The sequence below is a fragment of the Mastacembelus armatus genome, chromosome 17, assembly GCF_900324485.2.
Source record: "Mastacembelus armatus chromosome 17, fMasArm1.2, whole genome shotgun sequence".
NCBI classification, from domain to species: domain Eukaryota; kingdom Metazoa; phylum Chordata; class Actinopteri; order Synbranchiformes; family Mastacembelidae; genus Mastacembelus; species Mastacembelus armatus.
The window spans coordinates 4,784,551-4,805,314 of record NC_046649.1 but is presented as its reverse complement, the minus strand read 5'-3'; the positions used below and the strand labels follow the sequence as shown (position 1 = coordinate 4,805,314).

General features: G+C 41.4%; 2 protein-coding genes across 5 annotated transcripts; both read right to left on the bottom strand.

Moving 5' to 3' along the window:
* Positions 1-627: 627 nt before the first annotated feature.
* Positions 628-15,852, bottom strand: klhl20 (kelch-like family member 20). Of its 4 annotated transcripts, XM_026312732.2 has the most exons (15): positions 15,730-15,750; positions 14,432-14,494; positions 13,640-13,680; positions 13,423-13,590; positions 13,211-13,319; positions 12,093-12,299; positions 10,573-10,731; positions 10,337-10,431; positions 7,079-7,194; positions 6,713-6,896; positions 6,430-6,573; positions 6,119-6,252; positions 5,102-5,310; positions 4,802-4,908; positions 628-3,391 (listed from the first exon to the last, which is right to left on the bottom strand). In XM_026312732.2, exons 4-15 carry the CDS (start codon positions 13,575-13,577, stop codon positions 3,307-3,309), a joined length of 1,704 nt encoding a protein of 567 aa, XP_026168517.1. In that variant the 5' UTR covers positions 13,578-13,590; positions 13,640-13,680; positions 14,432-14,494; positions 15,730-15,750; the 3' UTR covers positions 628-3,306. The 4 variants fall into 4 exon arrangements, with proteins under 4 accessions (XP_026168517.1, XP_026168516.1, XP_026168515.1 ...); XM_026312731.2 differs by having other exon boundaries at positions 13,423-13,680; positions 15,730-15,852; XM_026312730.2 differs by lacking the exon at positions 15,730-15,750 and adding an exon at positions 15,755-15,826 and having other exon boundaries at positions 13,423-13,680.
* A 1,926-nt stretch (positions 15,853-17,778) lies between these two features.
* On the bottom strand, positions 17,779-20,303 carry LOC113134110 (protein app1-like). Its single transcript, XM_026313347.1, has 4 exons — positions 20,194-20,303; positions 19,967-20,085; positions 19,145-19,764; positions 17,779-17,914 (listed from the first exon to the last, which is right to left on the bottom strand). The coding sequence occupies exons 1-4, from the start codon at positions 20,276-20,278 to the stop codon at positions 17,779-17,781; spliced, it is 960 nt and encodes a 319-aa protein (XP_026169132.1). The 5' UTR covers positions 20,279-20,303.
* Between the last annotated feature and the right edge of the window lie 461 nt (positions 20,304-20,764).

Sequence of the window (20,764 nt, the reverse complement as noted above, 5' to 3'; positions counted from 1 at the left end):
TTTCAAAATTCCATGAAATGGTCAGATTCTACATGTCAAGAGAGGGTCAACATATGTGACAACCTCCCAAAGCATGAAGATTCATTTTTAAACATGAAGATTTGTATGTAGCAACAACACTGTCAGCCTAACAGTGATCCTGTGACTCGAACTTCCCTACTAGCACAGGCAACCAAACCTAACATAATCTAACTTTACTGTTTTATTGAACATTAATACCAGTACTGTCGTATCAGGACCTGCTAACTTAACGCACAAAAATCTCGTATCCTACTGTCATGTGAGCAATGCATTTGTTTCACACACATAGTCTAAAGTGCAGAACTGTGGTGAAGTGTGTGTGTATGCATGAGAGAGAGAGAGAGACAGAAAACAAGTCAAAAACATGTAGTGTTGCATTTATGAAATAAATCTACTCCTGCACAGAATCAAGGCTGTTATTCTCTGCACAAGGCCTGAAATGTCTCATTCCCAAGTTGGCCAATGATAATATTAGACAGTTCCACAGCATATTTGGAAAGTTGATCACCCATATAAAATATATCACAAAAAAGATCAATCTAAAACACATTTCCAATCACAGTGCAATAAATTATGAGGATGAGTCCAAAGTAATTCACAATCTACTCAAACTGTGCCTGTTTTACATTGAGCTGAGATCAATTAAACAAACAGGGACAAATAAAAAAACTGCAAACATCAGTGCTGCACTATTACTGTCCTCTATCAGCTGCTGCCGTTACATTGTGCTGCATGCAGTATAAGCACCCTTGAAAACAAAAAAGATGTGTGTCTCAAACTGTAACTGTGGGAAGAAACCAAATATCTCTACTACTAAAGAAGTAGCTGTTTAATTAATGCATATATAGTTAGGATTTCTATTAAAGTGGTCCGTCCTTTTAAACCTAAACTGGAATAAGTAGGCCACAGTCATGGAAGGTTTCTCTCCAACTTTAAGTCTGTAGTAGGACAGAAGCCAGATTCTGATGTTACAAGTGTTATGCATGTACCAGATTAACTCTCACTTTAACAGATTTGTTATCAGGACTACTATGGAACTTAATAGGAAAAGCTAAATCTCAATATTTTATATATTTCAAAAACATATGATGACAATAAAAATTAGGAAACATCTTTTGACTAGAGTGATGTCCTAATCACTGTGTTAATAAGTAACAGTCATTCTCCTGGCACTTCTTAACTAAATAGGTGTTGTCTCTGTCATGGCAAATCGATAACCCAGAGGTGATCACCATCTTAAATGAACGGCTGAAAAATTGCTTCACTTCTGGCATAAAGTGACAAAAATTTTTTATGTGACGCTGAGCATATTTCTTGCATCATGGGCTTAGGCATTACAGTAGCCCCTTCTTTGTACAGAGACAGTATGATCACCTGCGTCCACAGGAGATCACAGGCTGCAGTGTTCAGTGCAAACACAATGGCAACTCTAATTCACTTTAAAAGCTAAACTGTAAACACACAATGTCCCAGGTTTGAATGCAGACAGGCAACACAGTCTTGTATTTTAAAGCTGCATGTCTGTATCGTATTCAATTTTCCAATCTTCAGAACAAATGTGGTAAAATTACAGATTCAACCGATTCCTTGAAAAATCCAAAACCAACAATGAATGTAGCCCACTAACAAGTAGTGTGTGTATCAAAGCCTGATGTATCTCATTCCTCAGCTGCGAAACTCCACTATATAAAAGCTATCAGTGAGCCACTCTGTTGCACTGGCCAACATGTTCCATCATCACTATGAACATGCACTAGTTTATTTTGATTCATGGACTTACTAGTGGTGATGCACATCAAATGTGGATTAACCTGCAGCTGAAAGTAGTCCCCATAAATGCACCTATTTGCTAAAAAGTAGCGTCCAACTACTTTAGCAAATAACTGAATCTTAAAAAAAAATTAATTATATATCTGAATTCCCATTTTTTCCACTTTGAAGTTACTGTGGCCACATACTATCAAACTAACCATATGTCACTGTTGGCTTGAGTATGTTTCAAATGAAATATTGTCAGGTTTGAACCCTCTTTTCCAATGACAGAATCCAGGGGCCAATTTGTGTAACTTTATAAAACAGACAATTTAACAAGCACTCCCACTTCACACAATGTGCCAGGTGTATGGACATGTGAGATTACAGTGGGTTTGAACTATAAAGTGTCTGAGTGCTGCAGACCTTTGAGAGTTGTCATTTGCAACTGACCTAGTCAAATGAACTGGTTCATTTGAAGCACAGAGGCCTTCAGGATTTAGTGACAGGGTTGACCTGTTTTGGTGTCTAGGTTCTTTTTCACTGAATGACTGTGATGACTAACAGGTGACATCGTATATTCTTTTTAACTACACTATGAGCATCGGAGCTAAAATCTTTAATGGTAACAGACAGCTGCAGTAGCCTCCTGTAATATATAGCAGTTCCATTCAGTGACTGTACGGACTGGATTTTCCTGCTAATAATCTCTCCCCTGGCAGCAATAAAATATCAAATCTTCTCTCTGGGTATCCAAATGACAACGACATATAGATGTCTTCAGAAGGAAACTACCTTTCTACCGTTTAATGCTACACATAAGGGCCAGAGCCTCAACAGCCCTGGCTGAGATGTATGCTTCAAGGCCCAAAGCCAGGTAAACACAAAATGAGAGAGCATGGATTTACCTCCGGCAGTCAGAATGCAATGTTATATCTCTAAGGAACAATCAATCTGCCACAGTAAACAGAGGGTTTTGTAGTTCACCAGCTGATTGTGCTCATTCAAGGCAGTTGTCACTATGCTGAATTTGGCGGCTGTCATTTTAAGAGCAGGGAAGATGGCAGAGACTGTCACAGTTGGAAACACTGAAAAAATGCACTGTAAGCCTTTGAACTTCTTAGACGTCAGATACGTTTGATCGTCACCCACCACCAGCAAGGTCAATCAAGTTTAGTTTCATCCATTCACATGTCCCAGACAGAGAAGACCAAACGAAAAACTTCGAGAGGACACAGGAGATGGACCATCGTCTCCAAGCTGGATGATTAATGGTACTTGGTAGACATCAGCTCTCAGTGGACTTCATGGTGAATGTGGTCAATCATCGAGGACAACCAGGATATTTCAAAGCTAATGACCTTGGTGTGGGGTTGGGGATGAACTAGAGTTCAAAAGTTTGCTGCTCTTTCTGTCTCGTCCCCCCATGTTTCTCTAATCATCACATGAAATAACACGTGTCTTTTGGAGGCACAGAGTCAGTGAAAAGTGGCATCCATTGCATCACAATAAGACGTGTTGGGTGGCTGGGTGTTACCATATGTGGGATTCACAGTGAGTCATTTTAATGACACCAACCCCTCCACCTAGTCGGCGATAGTTCATTCCTCCATACAACCTGGAAAAAGGTGACAATCAGAAAATACATTCTTCAAAGCTTTTACTCTTCTGGCATTCATGGCAGTGAACATAGCAGAGAACGACAAGCAAGAGAGTGAAAGTTGATGGCTTATAACATTCTGAGGGTGGCTGTGATAGATAGCAAACAAAAATGTTCATGTAAAGGTCTAATCAATCTGATATTAACTTATTTTGACTATATATACTAAAAGTTGTACTTTTTTTACTTGTCTGACTTGTCCTGCAACTTATACAGAAAAGTGACTTACATGTGCATATTTACAGTCATTTTATCAAGTAGTCACTAGCATTAGATGGGACTCTTGACTCAATTGAAGATAATATTGTGCAGCTAAACTACAACTCCTGGTGTAACACAAGTGAAAATGCTGCCCAAAACAAAGAGCACTGATGCAGACTTCAAAGTGCAGGTAATAAGGTCTGCAGCTGAAACAAAGTTTGGAGTGAGTGTTGGCATTCAGACAACCTGAGAGGAGGAGGAGACGCTGTTTCATCTCCCCTTACCCCGATGTTGGTGCAGTTGTTTAATGTTACCTAACATTTTGTAATGCACTTCTGCTTGTTGTTCTGTCTAGCCTACATTATTCATAGTCTAATTTAGATTATAATTAGTATAATTAGAAATGCAACTTATATGTTGAAGTGACTTATATATGGGTTTTTTTCTGTTCAACAAGGCTGTTTTTGCTGAAAGTGACTAATACTCCGGTGCCACTTATAGCCTGTTTGTAATATCATTCTGTCTAATTAAGAACAGTTTTTGAAGCATAACCTGTAAACTTTATAACATTTGATATAAATGATATGTGGCATAAGACAAACATGACTAAATAAATAAGCTCATGTCTAATGGTGACATGTGAAGGCAGGGATGTTTTAGGCATCTTGAAGTTTTAATCATTAATGATAGAGTATGATTTCTCTTGGCGTCATTTTCCAGAGACAGTGCAGCTTTTACTTTGGATAATCTATGGACCTCTCTGTGACCTTTTTTGATAGAAAGCACTGTTGGGACTTTTTGTTCACTTTAATGGAGGCAGAAATGACACAGGCTGATGTCTCTTAATGGCCGTCAAACTCAGCCATAATAAAGGTTTTGTTTCTCTCTACTGCCAATTTAACAAGTGACTTATTTTCACAAACATGTTAACTTCACATTCTAAATGGTAAATATTCCTGGACAGGACAGATGAAGCTTTTGGAAACTGGTATTATGTGATACCAACTAACTGCTTTAATTTACCAGTAAATTAAAATGGGCACCGCAGCTCAGATGATTCCACTCTGACTCTAATCTCCTCAGTTTGATACTGCTTTACATTTTATGGCTAATTGCTATCAATATTTTATTTGTTCTTCTATGCCATCACCCTTTGATGTGACGTACCTCCATGTGTTGGCATCAGGGTCGTAGACTTCTATAGTTTTGAGATACGTTGTTCCATCGAAGCCTCCTACTGCCATCAGCTGACCATTTACCACAGCCAAGCCCACCTGAGGACACAACTACATTTCAGCCGCACACAAACATTTTTTAGAACCAATTGAGCAATTTAATATCAACTAAACTAAAATGAAACTCTGATGACTTAAATGCAGTCAAATCTACAGCTATAACTGACATATTGTTGTGAAGCACAAAATCTCATGTTTTAATCACGCAAAACACCAACAGACACACTCTCACCCCACTCCGTCTGGATGTCATGGCCACTACAGGAGACCACTGGTTTGTTCTGGGGTTGTACCGCTCAGCACTGCTCAGCTCTGTGGTGTCGTCTCTCCCTCCAACAGAGTAAATCATGTCCTGGTAGACTGCACAGCCAAGGTGCTTCCTCCTGGTCCCCATTGGAGATACAGTGTGCCAGCGGTTCTCTTGAGGGTTGTAGCGTTCCACTACGGAGAGAAACAGAAAGACAAGAGAACAAGTCATAACAACAATACAGCTAACACTGTGTACTAACTGCACTGTGGACAGAGAACACAGTTGCCGCTGCTAATATTGCCTTTATTGAATGTTTGACTTCTAGTTGTGGGCCTGTGTTAAGCACAAGTAATTACCAATGGAACACACATATGCATGTAGCAATACAACAATGTGTTTTGATGAGTCACTGAATGTGACCTACTCAACCCGGCAGCCCCTGGGACCAGTGTCTTTGTTTTGACGATGCTAGACACGAGATATTTGTAGCAATATACACATGGTATGCATCCACATAACCAGCTCAACAAAACCAAGTTTAGGACAACAAAACATAATTTAAACAAAGAGCAGGTAAATGGGCACATATCGAAAACAGCCTAAATGTGCAAGACCTAAAAAAAAAAATGTTGTGAACAATTTCATAAAACTTCATATTTGAAATTAAATATAATTATTAAAATTTCCTAAAATTGTGTGCTAATGTGACATGCTATGCACTGTTTTAAAGCTAACTCTAAACAGATTCTGAATGTACAAATACTATTTCTCTACCACTAAAACTCACTAAAAGAACAAAGCTTAAAAATAGCCCAGGGTTTGGCAAGGTAAGAAAAATAGCAGGGACTTAATAATAGGAATCACAAAAGCAAAAAAAGATAAGAAAACATGGAACTGATTAGGACTGAAGGGGCAGGGAAGCCCAAAGCAGATGGCTACAGATGGTGTTTCCAAAAGTTCCAAGCACTGCCTTTTTTTCCTCATACATGAGTAGCATACCTGTATTTAATGGTGACGTTCCATCAGATCCTCCCACAGCATACAAAAACCCCCCCAGCACAGCCACAGCTACACCTAGCCGCCTGGTGCTCATGGAGGCCACACGAGTCCATTTGTTCTCTTTAGGATCGTATCTATGAGGAAGAATGATGTGCAGTTGTATGTAATTACTGGCTTGTTTTATTATAAATGTATACAGGATAGTTTATACATAATTACTCAGTATGTGATTAGATGAGTGCCCAAAAGTAGATATTAAAAATTAATAAATCTGATAGACTTCTGACAGACAGAAGAGTTTTGACTGGTACCTTTCCACAATGTTGAGACAGGAAACCCCATCCTGCCCTCCTACAGCATATAGATAACCACCAAGAACTGCCACACCAACACTGGTACGGCAAGTGCTTGTAGGGGCCACGTCGCTACTCCACTGGTTGGTCTTAGGATCATATCTGGACAAGAAAAATGGAAAATACAAGTTATTTAATTTTAATATATAAAAGAATACTGAGACATGGAGAAAAAGAAGACAGTACAGTAGAAGAGGAAAAACAAATATGTCCAGAGAAAGCTTAAATGATCATGCCACACCTCTCCACAGAGTTAAGATATGATGAGCCATCATGACCTCCCACTGCATACAGCAAATCATCAAGAACGCTCACGCCAACTCCACATCGCCGTTTACTCATCGATGCTACCATTCTCCACTCGTTGGTCTGAGGATCATAACGCTCCACGCTGGAAATAGCATCTCCACTGCACCAGCCACCAACTACAGGACAAGGAAACATAGGAGAGAACATACAATATGTATGATTTGTACGAAAATAACACAGGTGAGTCATTTCTCATTCAGTAGGACACAATCCTCCACAGAAGCGGTGGTGTCTGCATACTACCCACTAAAACAGATAAAAATCTTTGTTTTTAACTTTAAAGCTTGAAGTTACTGACCTGCAAAAAGTACCTCTCCACAGCGGATGGGTTTTCTTGGCCGTGTCCTGGGGCCCTGCATCAGTGGCCTCTCCTGAGGCAACAGCAGGTAATTCTTAGCCTCGTCAACCAGGTCCCTGAAACAACACAGAAAACAAGCAAAGGTTATATACAGAGCCAAATATAAATCAATGTTAAGTACTGTCTCTGTATGAGCACGTAAAAGACGTAAAATAGACCCAGATGCCTTCCTCCTCTCAGGTATTTTTCTACCTCTGCCACAGCTTTAAGATAGAACCTCAAAAGAAAACAGAAATGGGTAACTTGAGTTTTAGGAAATTCAAATTTTCCTGATTCCAGATGTTAACAATGCTGAGAGGAGTAGAACATAGATTGTGGTATCACATTTCTGCTTATTTCCTTGCTTGCTTCCTTCCTTGCTTATGCTTATTTCCTAAAACTGAGATTTGAGGTCAATGTTGGTTTAATAAAAAACAAATCAGAAAAAAATTATTTGAATATATATATATATGTAAATTTATGATAAAACATCACAGTTACATCAGTATTCAGATCGTTTGAAACAACATGTAAAAATTAGCTCAGCCTCCTCCCAATTCTCTTGCTCTTTGCTGAGATGTTTCTACATCTTGATTGGAATGCATATCAGAGCAAAAAACTAAGCCATGAGGTCAAAGGAACTGCCTGCAGAGCTCAGAGACAGGATTGTTGATAGGCACAGAGATGGGGAAGGCCCAGGAGCACAGTGGCCTCTATAATACTCAAATGGAAGAAGTTTGGCATAACCAGGACTCTTCCAAGAGCTGGTCGCCCTGCCAAAGTGAGCAATTGAGGGGGAGAAAGGCCTTAGTAAGAAAGGTGACCAAGAACCTGATGGTCACTCTGACTGAGCTCCAGAGATCCATAGTGGAGATGGGATAAAGTTCCACAAGGACAACACCGACATCACTGCAGCCTCCTCCGATCTGGGATTTATGGCAGAGTGGCTAGATGCTTCTCCTCAGTGCAAAATCATTAAAGCTGCTGGGAGTTTACACAAAAAAAAAACAAAACAAAACAAAAAAAAAAACACCAGAAGCACTCTCAACACTGTCAAGATTCTCTGGTTCAGTGAAACCAAGATAAACTGTCTGGCCTCAATTGTAAATGTTATGTTTGGAGGAAACAAGAACCCTCTCATCAGCTGCCCAATACCAACAGTGAAACATGGTGGTGGCAGCATCATGTTGTTGGCGTGTTTTTCAGCAGCAGGGACTGGGAGACTGGTTAGGGTTGAGGGAAAGCTGAATGGAAAAAAGCACAGAGATATCCTCAATGAAAACCTGTTCCCCAGCCCTCAGGACATCAGATTCGGCTGAAGATTCAACTTCCAACATGACAACCACCCTAAGCACACAGCCAAGACAACACAAGAGTGGCTTAGGGACAACTCTGTGAATGTCCTAGAGTGACCCAGCCAGAGCCCTGACTTAAACCCTGTCGAACATCTCTGGAGAGACCTAAAAATGGCTTCAACTGAGTACTGAGTAAAGGGTCTGAATACTTAAGTAAATGTGATATTTTAGATTTTCTTTTTAATAAATTTATAAATAGAGGGATTGAGCTTATCACCACCTGGTGGTGAGTTGGATCCATTGGCGGAGGAGGAAGCTAGAAAGACTCGGCAGACCAAAACAAATTGTGAGGGTCTGCTGGGAACATCTGGCTGAACCCTCTGTCAGAGAGTTCTTCAACTGTCACCCGTGAGAGCTTCGACCAGATCCCGAGGGAGGTTGGGGACATTGAGTCTGAGTGGATTATGTTCTTCACCTCCATTGTCACCACGGCTGCTCGAAGCTGTGGTCGTAAGGTCTCTGGTGCCTATCATGGCGGTAATCCCTGAACCCGCTGGTGGACGCTGGAAGTAAGGGATGTCATCAAGTTGCAGCCTAGTTTGTTGCAAAAACTCAGGCCTGGGAGGAGTTCGGTGAGGCCATGGAGAAGGACTATCGGTCAGCCTCGAGGACATTCTGGCAAACCGTCCGGCGACTCAGGAGGGGAAACAGTGCTCTGCCAACACTGTGTACAGCAGAGGCGGGGAGCTGTTGACCTCAACTGGGAACATCATCGGGCAGTGGAGGGAATACTTTGAGGATCTCCTCAATCCCTCCGACATGCCTTCCATAGAGGAAGCAGTGGCTGGGGACTCGGAGGCTGATCTAGGCCGAAGTCACTGGTACGGAAGCTCCTCAGTGGCAAGGCACAGGGGGTGGATGTTGTTGGGCTGTCTTGACTGACACGACACGAAATTCAGGAGGAACAATGCTGTTTTCGTGCTGGTCGTGGAACACTAGACCAGCTCTATACCCTCTCCAGGGTGCTCGAGGGTTCATGGGAGTTTGCCCAAGCAGTCTGAATGAATGGAGCAGGGGTCTGATTTGCATTGCTTGCAGTAAGTCAGACCTGTTACCAGTGCAGCCAAGGGACTATGTCTCTTGGCTGGCCTTGGAACGCCTCGGATCCCCCCCCCCCGGAAGAGCTGGAGGAAGTGTCTAGGGAGAGGGAAGTCTGGGCATCCCTACTTAGACCACTGCTCCCACAACCCGGCCCCGCATAAGTGGCAGAAAATGGATGGATGGATAAATACATTTTCTAAAATTCTGTTTTCACTCTGTCATTATGTGGTACTGAGCATAGATAAAAATTAATATAAACAAATGCACTGCATTGTAAATATATATAAACTTCCATCAGACAATCAAATTAGACCTGAGCCAACGATAAATTTCGATCATATAAATATGAATATACATATATGAATCAATTCAGATTCAGTGCGGGACTAAACTGTAATTTAGATTCTAAATAATATTCTTCAGACAAACTGTAGCTTCATATAGAAGTGATATACAAGAAACCTATTACACAGTTTTCCATTCAAAGCTGGTTAGACTATGTTAATCTTGAAGTCTCACGCATTAGTGGTATACAGTATACTAATAAGAATTTATCAAAATAAAATTATACCACCTGTCCTTCTAATACATGTTATGTGACTTTTAAGTTAGAATAGGTTGAAAATTGAAAAGAAAGAGAGCACAAAGGGCAGTGAAGGGACTCAGTGTATTTTTCCACTAAGCATATAATCCTGTGACCAGGCAGCACACTCACAGACTCCTCACTCCTCCATCTTGTTCACACTCATTCTTACAACAATAAGAGCAGTTTTCTACCAAAAATAAGTGTAGTGTTGACATTTTTTATTTTCTGAATACCCACCTGCATTCCTCGTCACTCTTAATGAGAGGATCTGAACCCACAGTGCCCACCAGAAACTTGGGGCTGAGCAGTGGTAGACGGACATGCTGGAGGACCTTGAGAAATGAAATCCATTTTATATTGTTACAGCTGATTATTTTTAAAGTCATATTTAGAATTGATGCCCAGCTTGCATACAGGTAACCAGAAGCTCTAGATGCTGCAATGGCTGTGTTGAAAATATAGCAGCAACAAACCTGGGGCAGCTGTGGTCTGCGTTCTTGGATGCTGTATTTCACCCAGGCCATCACAGCATTGAAAACCTGCTCCTCACTCCGCACATTGAGCTCATCACTTGAAATTATGTCAATCAACTGGTTGGCTGGCAGCAGCATGAACTCTTCACTCTCCATTACCTATCACACAACAGAGCTTAACAGTTAGTCAACTGCTCTTGTAAGTAAGAGGGAGCAATGAATTCAAATTCCCTAAAGACCAATCACTAAATCTATCTATTCACATAAAGATACAGGGCTGTAATTGTCACACAGCATCTAATCACTTCTAAAAAGTGTGATAAAGGCTAAGTGGAACACACACTTTGTTGTCATTAGATTGCAGTAAGTAGTTAATAAGGCCTATCACCACTGTAAAATCATCAAAATACTCTATTTTGCAAAAACGAAACTCTTGCAGGAAATGCGATAATTTAAAGTGACCACCAGATGTAGCTGTTTAACCTGGTGAGATGAGGTGAAAGCTGTCACCATCACTTCCACTAGTTTCATACATGACATAAATATAAACACGACAGGAATGAGTGTAGGTCGATCAGGTTCCCAGCATAATTACTCATGTTCCAGCAAGACTGCATTTTCACTGAATATATTACAGGGGCTGGGTTCACAAAGACAGACAAAACAAATGTGTTGCATAAAGTTGTCTACTTCTTGGCTATCTTAGGAACTAATTTGCTAACCTTTATGATGAATGAAACAAACTGGCACACTGACACAGCAGTGCTTAGAGACTTCCAAACCCTCTAGTGAAATTACTGTTTGCTATGAGTTAAAAGAGTTAAGGTATTACTGGCAAGTTGGACTATAAACAAATTAGCTGTGATTATACATGAACACCAACACTTAGGGTGTAGGCCATCTCTTTTAAAGGCTCTCCATGTCCAGAATCGATTAAAACTTCAAAGTTCAGCTGATTGTTTCAACAGGCAGGTCATAATCAGGTGTTTAACCTCAGCAGTAGGTGAAACTGCTCATGCCATGGGTGATCGTGGGGAGACTTTAAAGAGGATGTGCCAGGAAAAGTGGGATAAACTGTCTTCATTCATATGTGCAAAACTGTCTTACCCAAGAAGACTCAGAGCTGTTCTTACTCTCAGACTGGCTTCTACAGGGAACTGAATTAAGGTTTTTAATACTCAAAGCAGGAGTTTGGCATTTGATCTTTAATGCATTTGCAAAATTTCTAAAAACATTTTCTGCTTTCTTATTGTAAGATAGACAAGACAGAATGTAGACTGATGAATGATTTTTGCAGTTTTATCCATTTAAAAAGTAATGTACAACTCCATGGAGCATGCAAAAACAAAAATTGGAGGGGTATGGGGAAAATTCAGTTTAACTGCATGGCTAAAAATAAAAAAGAACATCAAAGAACAGTTCCCTTTTCTGCAATTTCAGTCTAATTAATTTGCATGCATATGACTGCTGAAAACAGTAAGGGACTGTACCCAGTTGTTCTCATACATGCACATTCTTACCTCTTGAAAATTGTGCTGGGTGAACTTGTCTGCAATACGGAGCAGCTCACGGCAAGAGTGTGTGTCAGCGAAGGCCCTGATGCCCAGACAATTGGAAGGATCCAATTGCCTCTTGAGGAACTCACAGCAGGCCTCCTGGATCTCAGCCAGCTGGAGAAGGCACGCTGCAGGGAGCAGCGTCTGGACATTCCCCTCCTCTACAGTCACCTATAGGAGGGCAGGACAACAGTGTAATTCACTGTTTTAAACCAAAATGTGTCAAAGTGATGCCCCGCCTGATGCCTCAGGTCATAAATGCAGATATGATTACATAAATATAAACATTTGTACCTCCTTTCACTGCACTAAATGCTCCTAATAACCATTATTCTTCCCATTATACACAAACACCATCTTTCAATATGAGAGTAACTTCTTGATTACATGTTAAAATTTTGTAATGTTTTCTCCCAAAACTCTTCTCACTCAAATAGCTCCCACTTTGTATCTGAGAGTTCCCTGGATAGATTTTCCAGATTTCCTGGGCTTACACAAAGATATGAAAGACTTGCTCACTGCTTTTGAATAAAGATAGGAATAAACCTCCATACAAAAGCAGACTTGAAAATCCACCACTTGTTTGTATTCATTCCAATGAATGTGACTGAGAAAAAAATTCATGTCCATACTAAAAAAAGATTTGTTTTCTAAAGAGCTGTGTAACTATGCAAATTGTAGCCAAACTTACAACGTACCAGTGAATTATGCACAGTTTAAGCTTGACAGTGCTAAACTAGTTATCCAATCAGTCAAAAAAACCTGATCCTAAGTTGCAGCACCACACCCTCAGCCTTCTGGTTCTCCTGCATCATAAGTGGCCTATGACACAACGTGCAGAGGTGTGGCTTAAAAATTTGTTTGGAAAAATTAAGTGCTATTGAGTAGGTTCTGCATAAAGACAGATAGCAATCAACTCTTATAGCTGCAGGCTCGTGTACTTACCTGATTTTGAACTTTGGTAAACATCTGCATGTTTACGGTACACGATGCAGCATTTTAATCAGCATTTTATCATTAATTTGACACTAATCTCTGACACAAAATATTAATAAAACTCTGTTCAGTGCTCCTCTTGTTACCTGTGATGTGTAGGCAAAGTCAATGAGCAGCTCCATGGCTCTCTCATCAATGTCACGGATAACCACCTCAGTCTGCCTGCTTTCAGCCAGCTCTCCAGTAAACATTGCCCTGTAAAACACATGGAGAACAAGAGATGTATTACTGTTGATTTCCAGAAATATGCTCTTTTAATAGATGTAAATTGAATACTTGAATGTTTGTGTTTAGGTACCTGAAGTAAGGGCTGCAGGCAGACAGGATCACACGGTGAGCATAAATCTTCTTGGCACCCACTACCAGCACAACATCACAGAGCTCACGGTGTTTTCTCAACAGGTTGATCACCTCCAGGGTCTGTCGTGGGTGTTTGTCTGAGATATAGGGCATGCGTGCAGGCTGGGGGACCCCTTCAGGAAGTTTGTTGGGGTCCCCCAGAGTACAGCGGCTGGTGATGTCCATTCCAGTGGCGTCTTGGCGTGCGCTGGTGGCCCTTGACATTAACCAGATGGGCAATAATTATTTGGATTTCAATAGAATTTATTAAAGAGAAATTTTACTGTTGGAAAAGTTTAGCTTCTTATAACTAGCTCACCCCTGTAGTAGGCATGAAGTCTTTTTTTTGTAATTGAAAGTTTATGAAGAAAGAAACCTGAGAAAAAGGTTGGGTGTTTTGTATACCTCTAAAAAAGAAAATCCTACTTGCACCTATTTTATACCTGAAAAGTTTAAAGATTATTTGTCACTTGAACTATTATCCTGCCTGTGAAAACAATATCTTCTGTAGTTCTGGATGTAGATGTCTGAAATTTGAAAGACATTACCCTGGTGAAATAGTCCCATCTTTCCCTAACCTACATCTACTATTTTACAATTATCTTATCAGTTTGTTGATGTATCAGTTAACCCAGAACTTTACAAATTTTTCCTAAAGTGGGAGGCTGCCCACCCCATACTGAATTAATATCAAAGATACTGTATTCAATATACAAGATGGAGTCTCCTCCCTGTACTTTATATAATCTGTCAGACTAAATATTTCTGAAATGCATATTTTTCCTCAATTCAGATCAGATCACTTTGAGCAAAACACTCTTTCATTCTATGTGGCCATGCAACACAAGCCATGATGGTGACATTAAATTCATTCTTTTGTAACAGTGGAGTCCTGAATTAACACCAACATTTTTCATTCACCCTAAAAATCCTGTGCACATTCCTCCATACTTCAGCACTGTATCTACCTGCGCATTGGCTTTGTGTCCATGCAATGAAGAACAATGTTTGGCCCACACCTTGAGGTTAACCTACAAAGCAAACAAAGCAAATCAGATTCTCTTTGTAGCCAGCTGAGCAAATGTACGTCAATGAGTCTTTTTGGCAAATCTGCTTGCCCTGATGACAAGGCAGCTATGATATGTTCTTGTGCAAGTAGATTCTGTTCATTGTAGTTCTTTCCACACCCCTTTTCTGCTGAATTTGACACTGCCATTTGTCTCAGCAAGGTGATATCAGATTGATCTCCATATATTTTTTAGACCTTTAGAATCAAATACTGTTGTGAAGGGTTTTTGTTAGCACTGTTTCAGTCAAATCCATGGTCATCATTAGTTGTCATCTGTGTTCATCATTAGTTGTCATCTGTGTTCATCATTAGTTGTCATCTGTGTTCATCATTAGTTGTCATCTGTGTTCATCCATCATGTTAATAGGATGAACAAACTGCAGTAAGTACCATGCAAAACTCACCACAGAGCTGGATCTCTCTTTCTGAAAAACAATGTCTAATACAACCAAGGTAGCATTTAACAAGGTTCAGCACATTTTCCAGGGTAAACTAATAAGCTGCTAGTGCAGATGAACTCAATAACTTAAATACGTCAACTGTATCTTGTGATTGAGCCAAACTACCCATTTACTTGCTTTATTCTAATACAAATCGTAATCTCGGGTCAGCCAGCCTTTTAGTACTGAAACAATTGTCCTTTTGACACTGAAACATGTTTGTGGTTTGGGAAATGAGGAACAAGCAGCTTACACAGACCAACTAATGCTGGTAGATCCGGATACGCAGAGAGCTAGCTAACTACTTAGCCAGCTAAGCACAATTTCGGGTGGTGTGGTAGGAATTAACTGGGTTTAGTTGATGTAGGCTAGTTGTGTCAGGAAGTAATTAGTTTCATATGCAACAGAACTACAACAATCAACGACCCAGCGAACTAGTTTGCGTTTAAGCGTTTCCTAAGGATGTCTGGGAAAGCTACGGTGTGTGCTAACGCTAGCTGTGTGTTAGGAAATCCAGCGGCGACTCCAAACACAAAGCAACGACTATCGTCACAGTGAATCAACACAACACAAGAAAATCAAACGTGATCACAACTGAATGTGGCCAGAATCGATATACAGTCAGTGTGTCTGTGGCCGAGTCAGAGCTTGTCTCAGCATCAGGTCCTGAACCCGGGCTGGACATCAGAAACTGTAATGCTAACATGAATATCAGCGTTGTCTGAGAAAACGTAGAGGTGATTAAGACCATGTTTACCTTATACTTCCATCCCAACACTTACACGTCAACCAGTTTCCTAATGTTTACAATTTTCCGTGGTTTGTTAAAAACACTAGTGATATTCTTCCTTGGTAATGTGCGCATGCCAACCACCAAACGTCACTTCCTGAAAGTGGATTTTCAAACTAAAGGTATGGGATTACGTCATTATATTACACAGACGAGTAACGAGACCATAATAAATCCGCAGTTATGAAATGATTGGGTTGCACAGTTTTCAATTCAATTTCATTTATATAATGCCAAATTACAATACAAATCATCTCAAGGCACTTTACAAAAAACAAAAAACCCAACAAATCCCTTACTAGCAAGCACTTGGTGACAGTGGAGAGGAAAAACTCGCTTTAACCGAAGAGACCTCAAAACCCAGGCTCAGTTTGGGCGGCCATCTGCATCGACTGGTTGGCGTGACTGGATAAAGGAGAGAGAAAAGAACAACAATAAACAACAAATAGACACTGCAGGTTAGTTGGGCCAGTAACTGCACATCAGCAATATACAGCTCCAGGAAAAAGGGACACCTGAAGAAGGTGCAGAGAGAGAGGGAGAGAGCACAAACTAGGGGAGACAGAGACAAGTTAGTGACATTCAATGGTGGAATATACATGTGAGGAAGAAGGAGAGGGGAAGAAAAGGGAGGGGAGGGGAGGGTTAGGGTAGGGGAGCTCAGTGCACCGATGGTCCTCGGGCAGTCTAGGCCTATAGCAGCATAACTAAGGGATGGTTCAGGGTTACCTGAAGTCAGCCCCAACTATACGCTTTGTCAAAAAGGAAGGTTTTAAGTCTAGCCTTAAGTACAGAGACTGTTTTCATCCTGAACCCAGACTGGGAGCTGTTTCCACAGGAGAGGAGCTTAATAGCTAAAGGCTCTGCCTCCCATTCTGCTTTTGGAAACTCTAGGAACCACAAGTAGACCTGCACTCTGAGAGCGAAGTGGTCTATTGGGATAATATGGTACTATGAGGTCTTTAAGGTATGAAGGAGCTTGATCATGAAGGGATTTGTATGTGAGAAGATGGATTTTAAATTCTATTCTGGATTTTACAGGGAGCCAATGAAGAGAAGCTAATATAGGAGAAATATGATCTCTCTTGCTAGTTCCTGTCAGGACTCTGGCTGCAGCATTCTGGATTAACTGGAGACTTTTTATGGAGATACTGGGACATTCAGATAGTAATGAGTTACAGTAATCTAGCCTTGAGTTAACAAATGCATGGACTAGTTTTTCTGCATCATTTTGAGACAGGATGTTCCTAATTTTGGCAATGTTGCACAGGTGAAAGAAGGCAGTTCTAGAGATTTGTTTTATGTGTGAGTTAAAGGACATGTCCTGGTCAAAAATAACTCCAAGGTTTTTCACAGTAGTGCTGGAGGCCAGGGCTATGCCATCTAAAGTAGCTATAATTTTAGAAAAGTTATTTCTGAGGTTTTTAGGCCCAAATATAATAACTTCTGTTTTCTCTGAATTTCAAAGTAGAAAGTCACTGGCCATCAAGGCCTTTATGTCAGTTAGACACAGCTTGAAATCTGGTTCACTGGTTTGTGTTATCAGGTTTCATAGATAGATACAGCTGAGTGTCATCTGCATAGCAGTGGTAATTAAGAGAGTGCTTCCTAATGACATAGCCTAAAGGAAGCAGAGTCTCCTGAGAGAGTACAGGTGACTCAGACCTTTCTTATACAGTGCATCAATGTTTTTGGTCCAGTCCAGCTTGTCTGTCTATATGAACACCCAGATACTTAGAGCTGTCCACAATATCCACTTCAGCACCCATGATGCCGATTGGTCCAGGGGAACCCTCTGCTTTCTAAAATCCACGAGCTTTTTGGTCTTTGAGTTGCAGGTGATTTAGTCCACACCACTCCACAAAGCTGTCCAATACACTCCTATACTCAGCCTCCCGACCTCTCCTAATACAGCCTACAATGGCAGAGTCAGAACTTCTGAAGATGGCAGGACTGTGAGCAGTGTCTGACATCAGATGTGTAGTGTGTGAACAGAAAGGGAAACAGGACTGTCCTCTAAGGGGCCCCTGTGCTGTTCACTATGATGTCTGAAGCAGTGTTCTGCAGGCTCACATACTGTGGTTGACCTGTGAGGTAGTTGATTATCCAGGTCACCAGAGGAGCCTCCACTTGCATGTCCAGTAACGTATAGCTGAGCACAGCAGGTCATAAAGTATTGAAAGCACTGGAGAGCACTGATGGTCAAAGGGGGGTATTGCAGATATTCAGTCAATACAGCTACAGTGCAATTCTTCATTTCTAATAATGCTCCTCAGTGTCAGAAAGAGACCCTTTCAATATAACAAATTAATTCAATACTTAATACACAAGCACACAGCTCCAACTGATGTGATAAGCCTGACAGCCATTTACCTGCCCATATGAACCACAAATACCCCAGAAAAAACAGCATTGTATCAAATCATTTATTTATTTTTCAGTAAGCTTCAACATACAAAAGTGTAGCACAATTTTGACAGACATTTCACCAGAAGTGTAGGCAACACTGCTGGAGTCAGTACAGGAAATGCTTTCTCTGCAATATCATGGTTTTTGTTGGCTGCAGTGTTTCCTGATTAGGACTGGCCATTTTGGATCACAAAGGTCAAAATGAGGATACTGTGAACCAAAAAGAAAGAACTGTGCCAACAACTGTGACTCAGGAGTCATGGTCATTTGAGTGGCTGTGTTTTGGGCCATTGATGGAAGAAATCCTGGAGGAACATCCTGGCCAGGCCAAGGAAAGGGAGGATAAAAAGGTGGAGGGAAATCCCAAGGTAGCTTTGGTTTTGAGGTGGGGGTAGGCACATCTGTTTTGCCTGGAAGAGGGGAAGGAAAGTAGGGATAAAAAGGTAGAGGCAAAGATGGATCTTGTGGAAATCCAGGCATTTCAGGTTTGCCTGGAAGAGGAAAGTAGGGATAGAAAGGCAAAGATGGATCTTGGGGAAATCCAGGCCCTTGGGGTTTGCCTGGAAGAGGAAAGTAGGGATAGAAAGGCAAAAAGGGATCCTGGGGAAATCCAGGCCCTTGGGGTTTGTCTGGGGTTGTGCCATTACTTTGTGGACCTGTTTTGCCTGCAAGAGGCCAAGGAAAGTAGGGATAGAAAGGCAAAGATGGATCTTGGGGAAATCCAGGCATTTCAGGTTTGCCTGGAAGAGGAAAGTAGGGATAGAAAGGCAAAAAGGGATCCTGGGGAAATCCAGGCATTTCAGGTTTGCCTGGAAGAGGAAAGTAGGGATAGAAAGGCAAAAAGGGATCCTGGGGAAATCCAGGCCCTTGGGGTTTGTCTGGGGTTGTGCCATTACTTTGTGGACCTGTTTTGCCTGCAAGAGGCCAAGGAAAGTAGGGATAGAAAGGAAGAAGGGGATGAGGAAATCCAGGCCTTTGGGGTTTGCCTGGAAGAGGAAAGTAGGGATAGAAAGGCAAAGATGGATCTTGGGGAAATCCAGGCATTTCAGGTTTGCCTGGAAGAGGAAAGTAGGGATAGAAAGGCAAAAAGGGATCCTGGGGAAATCCAGGCATTTCAGGTTTGCCTGGAAGAGGAAAGTAGGGATAGAAAGGCAAAAAGGGATCCTGGGGAAATCCAGGCCCTTGGGGTTTCTCTGGGGTTGTGCCATTACTTTGTGGACCTGTTTTGCCTGGAAGAGGCAAAGGAAAGTAGGGATAGAAAGGAAGAAGGGGATGTGGAAATCCAGGTGTTTCAGGTTTGCCTGGAAATGGCAACGGAAAGGGATACGAAGGAAAAAAGGGATCTTGGGGAAATGTGGTGGTTGAATCTGTTGTAGGTAGTGGTACAGCTGAAGGGTACCAAGGTAAAGGAAGATACGGTGGAAATAAATCATTCGGGGGAAAGCCAGGGTATGAACCAACTGGAGTCTCGCCACTGGGTAGCACTGGCATCATCTGAGGGTGTGAAGCAGTCTGAGGTACAGATGTAGATTTGGGGCACCAGAGGGACACTGGGATTCCCTGCCAACGCATCGGCAGCACATAACTTCCATTCTTGAAGGAAAAAAAACAATACATATATAAATTCCTGACTCAAGATTATGTTAAAGAAACTTAGTTTCATGCAACAATAACTTCATTGATTAATGTACAGGTTGTTGAAATAAATCAAACAGCCAAATTCTCATCAAAACAACCATTTTTTTCTCCAGTTCAAGCATCTTCTGTTTTTATTTCATGGAAAAAGAAAAGTTACCTCTTGAACCACATTACAGCCATGATAAGGAACCAACATAGTAAGTCCAAGGGAGTTCCTCTGCACGTGGTAGCCACAGGTGGAAGGGACCTGGGACAGAGGCATTGGAGGTGCACTTCCTGTGTGTGGGAGAGGGGAGTCTGAAAGTGACTGCAAACACTGGTCCAAATATCTACAATGTATAAAATACACAGCAACGGTACAGCTAATAAGCTGTGTCACGCTACCTTGGTCCAGTGCAAATACTGAAGCACCTGGTCCCAATACTTTAAACCTCATCCGGTCTCCAACACACTGCAGGGAAGGTGCCATGCGCTTCCATTGTGTGGAACTGCTATCATATGTTCGCCCTTTTGACCAGCCTGGCAGGGAATATTAAAATGTGAGTAGACTAACCACAGCCCACTGAGTCTACTTAAAGTTGTTTTTCAGCTAAAACACTTTTTTATATTAAGTCAATAGTAATTTAAATGAGCAACACCTGCAATTCAATTCAAAAGTGTCTGACAGTTCTACCTGCAGAGTCTGCTTGATAAGCCGTGCCCTCCGCCACAGAAGCGTTTGAAGAGGATTTCCCAGTCCAGTCAAAAACTTCTGACTCAAGGCCTGACCCTTTTTTAAAAACTCTCCCGAAGACTATCTTCCCCTCTTGGACACTTTGCTTTTCAGCTGTACTGGCATCTCTTTGACCATCTCCTATTTCCCTCTTCTTCAGTCGGTAACAGTCCACCATTTGCGCCACAAAACATATCACAATAACTGCAGCCGAGGAGACCGCAGCACTTTTCCTTTTTCCTT